This window comes from Hypomesus transpacificus, chromosome 3 (assembly GCF_021917145.1).
Source record: "Hypomesus transpacificus isolate Combined female chromosome 3, fHypTra1, whole genome shotgun sequence".
NCBI lineage: Eukaryota > Metazoa > Chordata > Actinopteri > Osmeriformes > Osmeridae > Hypomesus > Hypomesus transpacificus.
In genome coordinates this window covers 9,442,266-9,454,600 of record NC_061062.1, presented here as the reverse complement: position 1 = coordinate 9,454,600, position 12,335 = coordinate 9,442,266, and the positions used below count along the sequence as shown (strand labels likewise).

General features: G+C 41.6%; 1 protein-coding gene across 1 annotated transcript; it reads left to right on the top strand.

The window, feature by feature from the left end:
• The first annotated feature begins 6,778 nt into the window (after positions 1-6,778).
• Positions 6,779-12,305, top strand: odc1 (ornithine decarboxylase 1). Its single transcript, XM_047017809.1, has 11 exons — positions 6,779-6,907; positions 8,199-8,345; positions 8,578-8,714; positions 9,010-9,183; positions 9,404-9,576; positions 9,704-9,920; positions 10,215-10,298; positions 10,405-10,567; positions 10,732-10,847; positions 11,134-11,348; positions 11,441-12,305. Exons 3-11 carry the CDS (start codon positions 8,613-8,615, stop codon positions 11,577-11,579), a joined length of 1,383 nt encoding a protein of 460 aa, XP_046873765.1. The 5' UTR covers positions 6,779-6,907; positions 8,199-8,345; positions 8,578-8,612; the 3' UTR covers positions 11,580-12,305.
• The last annotated feature ends 30 nt before the right edge of the window (positions 12,306-12,335 follow it).

The following is a 12,335-nucleotide window of genomic DNA, read 5'->3' as shown; positions in this document are numbered from 1 at the left end:
AAGTCCTTTTGCTCAGCACATTGCTCTGGGTGGAATTATCGTGCCTTTTTAATAAGACGATGGGAAGGGACTGTGAATTGCTCACAAAGAACATGTTCTTGCTGGTTTTACAATGGGCTGTACTTAATGCCTCTCAACTGACAAATCCAAGGACTACACAGGGTGTTACAAAAGGTCCATCCTTAATAGTGTGACATAACATTTCCTGCTTCTCGAGTTACTCATGTAATCAGAAAAAAAAGTAGAGGTAAAGAAAGTTATCCCTCTACAGTACCTCTGTGTCCTCCCTTCCCCCGATTCACACATGGCTGGGTATCGCTCCCTTTTCCAACTTCAAATAGAAACTGGACTACTTCACCCCCCAACCCCCTCACCAAACATACATGCTTTGCCTGTGGCCCCATGAAGCATTAGCAACTGCTTCACTTGCATAACCCCCACTTTGTTCTGTTCAGTAGGTGAGCACCACATTACTCGTCGGGCGTTGAAGAGCTTTCTGTCCAATGTACCTACCAATGCATTGAATAAAACGGTCTTTGTTTTAAATAGCCCAAAATGTAAGATTCAATTCACATACCCTGTGTTTGTGCTACCTCAAATGAAAATGAATAACATTCTTGAAGTTGAACTATTGTAAACACCATGATTTGAATTTGAACAATATATTATGTCCATCTCTTTGTTTGACAGAGTGGCCCCAGTCCTTTGTACTAAAAAGTGCAGACTGTCCCTCAGTCTACTCAAGGATGTAAGAAACTCCCCAAGTCCAATGTCATTGAGTGAACTTGGGGGAATATATATATATATATTCTGGTTACTTTGTGGGTTTGTATTGTCTTTCTATCTGGCTGCATAGTAGACTAAATTAGTAAATATGTGAACTTTTTATTTTGTATCCCTTGACTTTCTGAAAAGGCTGTGTTTCCTTTATATTCAAACTGCATCACCATGATGACTCCAGATTTGGGTCACAGGAAGTAGGTCACCACAATGTGCCACTTCCTGCACTATAAAAATAGGTGTTAAGTTACCAAATCATTTGGGGGGGGGGGGGTATAAGTGTCTGCTAAATGAATAAAATGTAAAATAGCAAGCCAAAAACGTGTTCAGAAATCCATCTGGACATTACATTTGGTGTCTTGAGTAAATGGTATTATCTGGACATCATGGGCGTATCTAGCCCTATTTTGGCTGGGGGCCAAAAACCCACTAGAGGACACTATTTAAAAGGATATTTTCAAAAATGTCTTCTGGGGGAACATGCCTCCAGACTCCCCTAGTTTTGCTGGGTCACAGGGAAAATTATAGGTTTTATCTAGGGGCTCAGCCCCCCCAAAAGTGGGAACCTAGATTTGCCCCTACTGTACATCAACTCAATAGTATCTGAAGTATTATTTATGTTTTTAACTAACCTTGTTGCAATCAGGATTGTCATGAAAACATAACTGGTCAGCTCAAATTTGATTATTTTGTCATAAAATAATATTTTAACCACCATCAAAGTTAAAAAGTATTTGTATTTGAGCCAGACTATTCATTTCTAGCTTTGCCATACTAAACTCCAGGAGCCAAAATGGGCATTTTTTTGGAAGAGGCAGAAGTATGCTGGTTCAGGATTCACAGACATAATCCAGCAGTAATGGATCACAGAGTTGGCTAGACAAAAGAAGGTGGGTCTGCTTTAACAGAGTAATCCCCATCGCTTTGTGGTTGAATAGGCCGTCCTGAGAAAGGACCACGCACACGTCAGTGCCTGCCCTCTGACGCGGGACTGGGTTGGACCTGGCCCGAAAGTGTGGGACGATGAAGGGAGGGACAAGGGGTATATAGGTTATTTCTTAGAAACGGATAACAGTGTTATGTTGCCAAAAGGCTGCCCTTTCATTTTAATCACTCCACCATTTAATTGAATCTAGAGTTGCTCTGACAGGCTACTCAGGGGGTTCGAGGACTGTCTGCAACCTATTACATAAGCATAAAAAGTGATTTAGTGTTATAGGATATAAAGATAATGTGTCTCTGATATTGACTTACAACAAGCTTTGACACAGTAATTTAGTAGCCTAATCCGTGCTTCAGAATTTGAGATATTTCACATGTAATCTGTACTTGACATGGAATCGTTTTGGGGGTATACATTTTTTTTTGCAATTCTTTCTTTAGCAATGTTTCCCTTTCATGTTAATCTCTGACGCATCTCTCTGTTCGCCGCTCCTCCTCCTTCAGAAGGTTGGATGGAGTGCAGTAATGTGCTGAGGAGGGACATTTTCCCTGAATTTACCCACATGGCATGTGAACGGAGAAAACGACTTCATCGACGCCTGGATGTCTCCGTCTCTAACTCGGCCTCAGTCGGCTGAGAATCCAGACAGCTTCACCCCAATGCACTTAATATTGTGTTAAGTCATAAAATACATCCCCTCCCCATTTAAAATTGTAGTCTGTCTTTTCTCACTGCTAAGCCAACTCAGCGTTGAAAGTCCAGGCAGAGCCCAGACACAGGGGAGAAATTATGTGTCAGCAAGTTTGGACAAGCTTCAGTCCTGAGCCAGGGCCTTGTGTATTCTATAAAAAAGACTCCCAATCTAGGAAAGCCTCTCATGTTGAGATAGAATTGGCCACAGCTGTCAGATTGTTCATATTTTGTTGACCGAAGCTGTGTGTGTTGGTTTTGTTCATTTCTCATTCATTCAGGCCACCATCAATATACCAATACAGTATATATTCTCTTTCCAGAGACAAACCCTCTTCAGCAGGTGCAGTTAATCCTGGATCAGATGTAACCCTTGTTTGAATCTTCATTCCTGTGTAAATTGCTTGCAAATAAACTGCATGCCTGTTTTCTTCCTGCTAAAAACGAAATGTATGAAAAACTTTGCAGTTCTGAGAAGCATGAGGTCAAGAAGGCGTAGTTAAATTCAGGATTCCTTATTGGGTGATTGACAGTACCTAGCTAAATAAAAAAGAACCCTCAACAGTAAATTACAGACACATGGGATTCAAGTTTGAAAGTGGGCTACTCCCCTTTCACAGAAAAGGTAGTGATTTATGCCCAATGAAGGGAATAGCCATGGCGTGTTTAGTGTCAGCACACACACAATGACCCTGCTCAGGTTGCATACAGTATGCTATCACAATCGGGAGCAGTGGAATAGTGCTGTGGTGAAGAGTTTCCATTTTGGGTAGGATTGTGATTAAATCCAGAAAAGAAGATATAAAAACAGAGCTTTGGAAACAGCCTACAGCAAAACCACAAGCTTCCTCTCCTGAGCATGTGTGGGTATGTCTGTGTGCATTCACGTGTGTGTGTGTGTGTGTGGGGGGGGGGGGGGGGGGGGGGGGGGTGAAGGAGAGAAAGGGAGGGAGACAACATAAAATGTGAAGCTTCCTCTGAGCTTCATCTTCCCCATTTTTTCCACATCATATCAAAATGGTGCTGGTAGATCGTTTAACAGGGAGGTCTTCTAACCCCTCCAGCTGCTTGTCCGTCTTCTGTGACGTCAATATAGTAAGGATCAGAGCTCTTAAGTTCATTAGGGTTTTTACTGGTTATCGACCAGAGCTCACTCAAGCAACAGGGCTCAGTGTGGACCCTGTGATGACAAAAATCTACCTCCGAAGATTAAATATGTCCTTGACCTGGCGACAGTCAGAGGTATTGTGGTTTTAGGAAATCCTGTCTCATTCCCATGTCATCTTCAGTTCTCTTGTTCAGCGGAAGTACACGTTTCATACAAATAAGTTTAAGTGATTGGACTGGAAACTGTGGTAAACTGTTGGCCCAAGCAACTGCTTCATAAAATCCTTTTTCCTCTTTTACAGTCAAATGTGTGTGTAGGCTTATGTGGCCTTGCTTTTATCATGTCTTTAGAAACATCTACGGGCATCAGTGGTTGAATTGTATTTATATGTATTTTGGAGAAGCAGACTATTACAGGCTTTAATGGTGGCACATGGTGTATGGAACAACAGCTGACAAGTTTATCAAGGGTTCAGAACTAGTTTTACACAGTCACCCACCCACTCTCTCTCTCTCTCACACACACACACACACAAACACACACACACACACACACAGCTGTGTATTGTGGGCAGCCACTAACAATCATCACCTTGTCCAGGCTTTACAATATGGGGTCAGGCCACCATGGTCCATACAAACGATAACAGAGACTCTATACACGCTGGAGCGGGAATGATAGGGACAAGAGAGAGAGAGAGACGGAAAGAGAAACAGAGAAAGAAAGAGTGTGAGGCAGAAGAGGGTGGCATTCCTTCGTCCTAACCCAAGGTCACCATGACTGCTAGGCATGTATCCTGTGACCTTGTCTTTTTCAACAGTAGATAAATGTTTGGTTAATGAATCAGCCACTGGAGCACAGATCTCCTGCCACATGGAACTTGGAGCAGGCTCTTGCAAGAATGAGATGAACCCAGATGGGAGTGGTAGTAAGACAGTAGTCTGCCAAGCGTCGGGGGAGGGAGGGGCATAGCAGACTGTGTCATCTGGTTTGCCCTCCAGTCAGGCATTTTAACCTCATCCTGCTCTTTACTTGATGTGACTACTTTGAAAACCACTGTGGTTCTGGATGGAGATATAGGGAAATTACTTCATCCTCTATCCTGACAGCAAATACTTTTATGGAAACTGGGTGTTAAAAAAGGAGAAGCCTGCTTGATTGTGTCCCCTATCTGGTTATTACTTAAGACCCCAGATAATGTCATAACCCCAATTTATCCTGAACTTAACATTGAAAAAACATGGACCGGAGTATTACATTCTCTACACTTCTTACACATCATTTATGTTAAAGTAAAAATTGTATCAGTGTCCTGCCTGATGTGTACTGCTAGAACAGATAGGAAGTTCCCAAGATGGTTCATTTCTTTATAAGACATCCATTAACCCCTTCATGCTCGTCCTCCCTCTTTTCCCTTTATAACAGGATGTAGGTCTGGATGGTGCAACAACAACAACACTAAAATAGATGTCAGATGCAGGTTTTAATCTGGTTGTCTAGGTTGATACACCTCAGGTAGAAAGCTGCTACAGACTTGCTACTTTGTTGCTCCTAACAAATCAGGTCAGCAGTGCATTCATTCGTTTTTCCTCATAAAAAAGGAAGTGTGGAAATGTGTGAATATAGATGATGATAAGTAGATGTGACATAGAAATGCTTCAAGCTTGGGAAATTATGTGGTCTGGCAGGCTATAGTACTGTAAATCAAGGTTTTATCACTCTGAAATAATGGTATTAAAAATAAAATGTACTTACTTACTGACATTACAGGCGAAAGGTAGTGTTGGGTCAATGTCCACAATTTGCGTGACTGTGATTTTGATCAGTGACAGCAAACCAAAGTCTGGGTCTCTTCAACCTAATCTTGGTTGTAATATAGTCGAGGGGAAACAATGTTAAGTGTGACAAAACACATCACTATGTTTTTCTTACCAATAAAACAAGCAACAATTATATTAAGGCCCTAGAAAATCTAAAAAACTCCAAAACAGGATTTTAGCACATACTGTAAGGCTACCTAGTGAATAATTAACATTGGATTTACGTCATTCTTTTGCAATAAGGGTGATCTCAAACACATCCATTGCCTGGCCCATCACATACTGCTCTAAATCTCTGTCTTGCATGGACAGAAATAAGAGGGGGTTAGCCTGGTATGGTTTACCAAGTCTGAGCAGCTTAACTCCTGCTGTCATTGCTGCCCTTTTCAGTATGGACCTGCTGTCACTTACAGAGAGCTGACGCTCACAAACTAGGGCATGGTACTCCAAATCACAATCTCTGTCTACAGGGGTCAGTTCACAATTGTGCAATGTGTTCTAAATCAATGAATGGAATTGTGTTTGAATTGTACACTCTTTCCAGGGGGCAGATTTTTGCATTTAGATTTATTCGATTAAATTCAATGTATAATCTATACTAATCACAATTCAGATGACACTGACATGTGAACCACAAACAAGACTCCAGAGTTGTTCATCTTCATCAGTGACACAGGTGTTTGTGTCAGTCACTACATATGGAAGTTCTTTGAATTTAAGTGTAATTTGGTGATAATTTCTTCCATTGGCCTATATGGTTGCAAGTTCTACTCTCATAAGTGAGAAAGTGTGTTTGATTGTACATATCAATGTGCTTTAGTTAGGACTTGAAGAAAAGAGAACCAAATTATTTTTACACCTTTATGAAAAACTGTCACTCTTGGATTTGTGTGTCTTGGAATTGTGAAAACATACAGCAAGAGTCTTAGGCACCCAAGATTGTTTACATGAATATTGTCTTATATATTTTTTGTCTTTTGTGTTTGTACCGCAGTATAAAAGTATAATGTTGAGAACATTTTTGTTTAGTCTTTTCATTTCATTATTTGTTAAAGCATTTTTGCTTTACTTTTTAAATGTGTGTCTTTAAATGTGTGCCTTTAGACTTTAGCACAGTAGACTACTGTATAAATAAGCAGATCCATGTTAATTACACTTTATATTGAGGTTGATAAGTGTGTAAAGAAAGCACAAAAGTAGGCCACTTTCAGTTCCAATTCATGTTGCAGCGTCACATAATAACAGCGTTTTCTATACCTTATCATTAAAGAGGAATTTGCATGTTCCTGTCTAGCTATCTCAATAGTCTTCACATTTTCTTTCCCCAGAGGAGCACATGGTTCCAAAGACAAGACTAAACCGGTTCATACGTAGACTAAAGGCCGGTTTCAGCTGGTACGTTGCCCTGGAAACGTCATCACTATAAAAACTCTCGCTGTCCAAAGCCGGTTTTCACTTCAGTTTGAGACAAGAAAAACGGAGACGGTACGGGCTGCTGTGGAATCGAACTGTTTTAATCCAAGGATCCTGATCTAATGGACAAACTCTTTGTAAATGCTTTTTAAGGTAAGCCTTCTCAATGTTTAATCTACATTTTCATTTCCGCTTTCTAGTTTGTGTATCTAGTGTGGGAGCAGTCAGACTCAACAGCCAATTCACCCTTCACAATGAATGCCCACGTTGCTCGTCTAGTTTCATACTCGTGTTCCGGTTCGAATTAGCTGGACGCCACTTACGACTTAAGCCTCCATATGTACCAACAATACCTTAGGATGAACTTTTACTACGGTTTAATGATTTGTTTGACTATGAATAAATGTTTGGTCATACCCATAATATTAGATAACCTAGTCATCACACCTAGCTCATCTTGCTACAGATCATAAGACGGTGGGGTTGGAAGGCACGAGAGTAGAGGCAAAGACGGCAATGAGAAAGGTTTAGAGTAACGCTACTAGAAAAAAGAACTGTCCGTAATATTAGTAAAAGAACAGCATACGTGTCCTGGTAATTTGACATGACGGGCTGCTTTGTAGGAAAGCTCATACCGTTTTTATTTTAAGGACCGAATTTGGCTACGTCAGAACGTTGGTTGACTCTTTCTTTCCACTTCCCATCATGGGCACTTGAAATCGCGCCCTTCCGTAATTTCCGGCTTTACCGGTACTGTCGAGGTGGCCTCCCTTGTGTTGGGCAAGGTTTCTCGATCTTATAAAAGTTTTTTTTTCTACCTTTATTTATGACTCATGCTTACACAACACCGGCTACTCTAAATCAGTTTCATGTGATTTGTTATTAATGAAATAAAATATTATAGCTAGGTCGTCTATTTCAATAGTGATTGCCAACTAATATTCTGCCAGTTAAATCTGGTAAAGGACATTTACGGATCATTATTGTTCTTATTCATTCCTTAAACTTAATTGGTCAATGCTTATCGACATTATAATCCATGTTAGGTAAAGTTCTGCTTTAAACGGCAATTATAATAAATGGGCCGAAGTGAATTAAAATGTGACTATATTACTGCATGGTAGTCCGTCGTAAGGTTGGAATAGATGGGTCGTTTAAGGCTACGAGTAATTACTTGTCCGCCATGTGATCCATTTGTAGACTGAATAATGTAATTCATGAAGTCGTCATGGGGTGGGAAGAACACTCCTAGATAAAGTTAACCCATAATTGCTCACACACGGAAACGCCCAGATTGCCTCGCACACTTTATTTAGTCTTACAGATCTGAAGTGTAATTTCAAGACCTCAGGACACTGCCACAAAGTACATACTATAAAGAATGCCTTGGACCTACAGCCTTGGATTTATGTCTACTTTATGAAATCTTGTCTTTGTTTTACAGACAAATTGCTTTAGGAAAGCACACACTGGCTACTCTGCAGGCCCCGGCCTCGAGTCTTATCTGAAAGGTTTCAACTTCACTGGAGAACCGCCTTGGCTGCTTTGCACCTGATTAAGGGTTTGCCAAATTCCATCCGTTTGTTTCAAAGTAAGTGTCCATTGTAACCTGCCAGATACTAAATGTTTAAGCATTTGCTAGCTCTCATACTATTACAGTAGCCTATACACATTTACAGTAGCATGTAAGTCACTGTTGCCACATTTCAATTGGCTTCATAAAACTAACAAGCTTTTCAAGGTTATGTTAGTAAGGCTAAAAGGCCAACTGAAATTAGCACAAAGTATTACTAAAACATTTATCTTCCCCTTTCTCCCCCCAGTTTCTTTTTGTGACCACAAAAGTTACTGTGCGACCATGAACACTTTCACTCCTGCTGATTTTGACTTCACGTTCCTAGAGGAGGGATTCTGCGCCCGCGACATTGTTGAGCAGAAACTCAACGAGTCATCTAATTCGGTGAGGCGCCTTTCATGCTTCTCAAATGTTCTATTTAGGAGAGTCAGCATATGAACTGACATGTCAGAGATTACTAGCATGTTTTCCAAAATGACAACCTTAAGGATTAACAGACCATTTACTTAATTTAAACTGGCACCATAATTAGCCCCCCCCCAGGTGCAGACATACATAGACTGGCCTGTAAATACTTGGGGAGAAATTGGCCTTGGGACTTGTAGACTCTATGAATGCAGTGCATTTGTTGTTCCATATTTTTCTGTGGACTAACCCGCCCTTCTTTCCCCCAAATCAGGATGATAAAGATGCGTTCTACGTGTGCGACCTGGGCGATGTGTTGAAGAAGCATCTGCGCTGGGCACGGGCACTGCCTCGGGTCATGCCCTTCTATGCTGTGAAGTGCAACGACAGTCGGGCTGTTGTTATGACACTGGCATCTTTGGGCGCTGGTTTTGACTGCGCTAGTAAGGTGTGTAAACGTTAGACATCATCATGGGCCCTGACGTCTGAACATTTTGAATCATTGTCTGTGTGGGCCATTGTACATTTGTGCTATATATTTGTTAAAAAAAATACTATCTTACAAAAGGCTGAACAAGGTGCTAGGCCCAATACATTCGATGTAAAAAGACCAGGAAATTCACCAGTCTAAACACCATAATCCTAGATTTGTTTGTTCTACTCCACAGACTGAAATTCACCTCGTCCAGTCCATTGGTGTGGACCCAAGCAGGATCATCTATGCAAATCCATGCAAACAGGTGTCCCAAATCAAGTACGCATCAGCACATGGTGTGCAAATGATGACCTTTGACAGCGAGGTGGAGCTCATGAAAGTGGCGAGGTGCCATGAAAATGCCAAGTAAGCGAACACCTCCCTCTGCTACCTTTGTCCTAAAATGCATGAGTTACCAATATCTACCCACCACCATCTGCCCTGACCCTCTGCCCTGACCCCCCCCCCCCCCCCCCCCCCCCCCCCCCCTCAGACTAGTGCTGCGCATTGCCACAGACGACTCCAAGGCTGTGTGCCGTCTGAGCGTCAAGTTTGGGGCCACCCTGAAGGCTTCTCGAGGCCTGCTGGAACGAGCTCAAGAGCTGGGCCTGGACGTGATCGGAGTCAGTTTCCACGTGGGCAGCGGGTGTACTGATCCAGACACCTACACACAGGCCATATCAGACGCACGTTGCGTATTCGACATGGCGGTGAGTCTTCTAATTTTCCTGGTCATCTTGCAATATAAGTATCTAGAAATACTAGTAAAACTATGCACTTCTGATCCTTGATTTTTCTAATGTTCTTTCTGTATGCACTATATGTATGTGTATTTGTTTGTCTGCTAAATGAATTGAATGTAAAATGTAGTAGATGATTACATCACACTTTAGTGTAGAGTTAAGTTCTCCATGCATATGGACTTGTATATTAACTGTGTAACAGTTGTTGGCATGCAACAAGCCCAGATTGGTCAAAGGTTAACTTTTGCATCTTGTCTTCAGGCTGAGCTGGGCTACAACATGCACCTGCTGGACATTGGGGGTGGATTCCCTGGGTCTGAGGACGTCAAACTGAAGTTTGAGGATGTATGTTTTTTATTCACTTAGTTTCAGATAGTGGGACTTGTACAGTGAGGGCTGCAGAACATGCCCATTAAAATACTTGCTCAATTTTGAATTATTTGCTTCTTAGATCACCAATGTCATTAATCCGGCACTGGACAAGTATTTCCCTGTTGATTCCGGGGTCAGAATCATTGCTGAGCCAGGCCGCTACTATGTGGCTTCTGCCTACACACTGGCTGTTAACATCATCGCCAAGAAGGTCATCATGAACGAGCAGTCAGCCTCTGATGGTATGCACAGAGAAAGGGCAAAACTCTTACACACCTGTTCTCTGTTTACATACTGATGTTTAACAAACTGCTATGATTCACAAACTCGTATGTCTCATAAATGCCTTTTTTATCAATAATTCTCCTGATGATTAAACATCCATGTCACCTGGTTTCTGTTTCAGAGGAAGACGAGGGGACCAACGACCGGACTCTGATGTACTACGTTAACGATGGTGTCTACGGATCCTTCAACTGCATCCTGTACGACCACGCTCACTGCCTGCCAACGCTGCACAGGGTACGGTCAAGCAAACGACTGCCTGTCATTTCTAGTAGGGCTGGCCGATGACTACTGCAATGCATCAGGATAAAATGGTTCATTTTTTGATCAATTATTATTGATTTTTAAATGCATGTTTTTTTATAAAAACCTGGAGGAAAAAAAGGTAGATTTTTAGCCACCTTACTTTGTGTAATCTTTGTGCTTTGCATTTAAGTGAAATCGCGCCCCAAAAATGATTATTGCTACTCATGACCAAGTTGCTGTCCATGATGTTAACGCCTTCTGAATCCCCCTCCTGCAGAAGCCGAAGCCAGAGGAGCGCATGTTTCCCTGCAGCATTTGGGGGCCGACCTGCGATGGGCTGGACCGCATCGTGGAGCAGTGCTACCTGCCAGACATGCAGCTGGGAGACTGGATGCTGTTTGAGAACATGGGGGCCTATACTGTAGCCGCCTCCTCCACCTTCAACGGATTCCAGAAGCCTGACATATACAACATCATGTCCCGGGCCTCTTGGTAAATATTCTTTATGAAATAATAATAATAATGATAGCTGCAATTTCCATTTGGAATCTTCTAAATTCTTCTGTTTCTCTTGTTCTGTGCAGGAAATATGTGCAGCAGATCCGTGCCCATGGTATGATTTTTTCCACGGAGGAGGCGTGTCCCGGTGAGGTGCCATCCGGTTGTGGCCGTGAGAGTGGCATAGAGCTCCCAGCGAAGCCCTGTACCACCCATGTTATCTAACAGGCACACTGCCGCTCTCCGGGCCTCTGAATCCTGTGTCCGTCAATGTGTTTTTTTTTTTTTTTTCTATTATTTTGTATTTTCATTTGACCATTTTTTTAAGGGCCAATTACTTGACAGGAGAACGAGAGGGGCATGTAGGCGCACAATTCTTTTATTCTGTATGAAAGATGGAGATCTAGTTCTGAAGTGAGGCTGAATATCACTCTGAAAGTCACTATGGGTATGTTCTCCAGAGATATTTATGGTTTATTCAAGTACCGCACCAATGTTTCAAAACTATTTTCATTGCAATGCAAAATTGCTACAATAGTAATCTACAACTCCCTGAATGCCTTCCTTTCAGTTGATTTCACTTTCTTTTTTACTAATGCTACTACCCATGACTCTTAGAGGCTGTTAGAGGGATGGTTTTCTTCAGGGAATGGCTGCTAAGATAAATTTCCTCTGGTCTCCACTTTCTTACAGAACCCCTTTTAAATACAGGGACCCAACAAGCAAACTGTTCCCTCTTCTCCTTTTTATATGTATTTTCTGTTTTAGTTTGATTTTAGCAAGTCAATTAGTAACTATTTAGATTAATATTGAGTAACAACTAAAACAATACATCTGGATATTTAAATGGATGAGATGGGACTGCACATTTGTATTGCTTTCCTATGGAAACTTTTTTTAAATTTTCTATTTTTTTTTGTTAATAAAATCTAGCTGCAAAGCTGACTTGCACATTTGTCTTGTGGTCCTTCTGGAGATGCA

Bases quoted from the DNA above. Each gene is read 5' to 3' on its own strand.
- odc1 (XM_047017809.1), top strand. From the start codon at position 8,613: ATGAACACTTTCACTCCTGCTGATTTTGACTTCACGTTCCTAGAGGAG. The intron at 8,715-9,009 runs GTGAGGCGCCTT...CCCCCAAATCAG, and splicing joins TCAACGAGTCATCTAATTCG to GATGATAAAGATGCGTTCTA. The intron at 10,568-10,731 runs GTATGCACAGAG...TTTCTGTTTCAG, and splicing joins CGAGCAGTCAGCCTCTGATG to AGGAAGACGAGGGGACCAAC.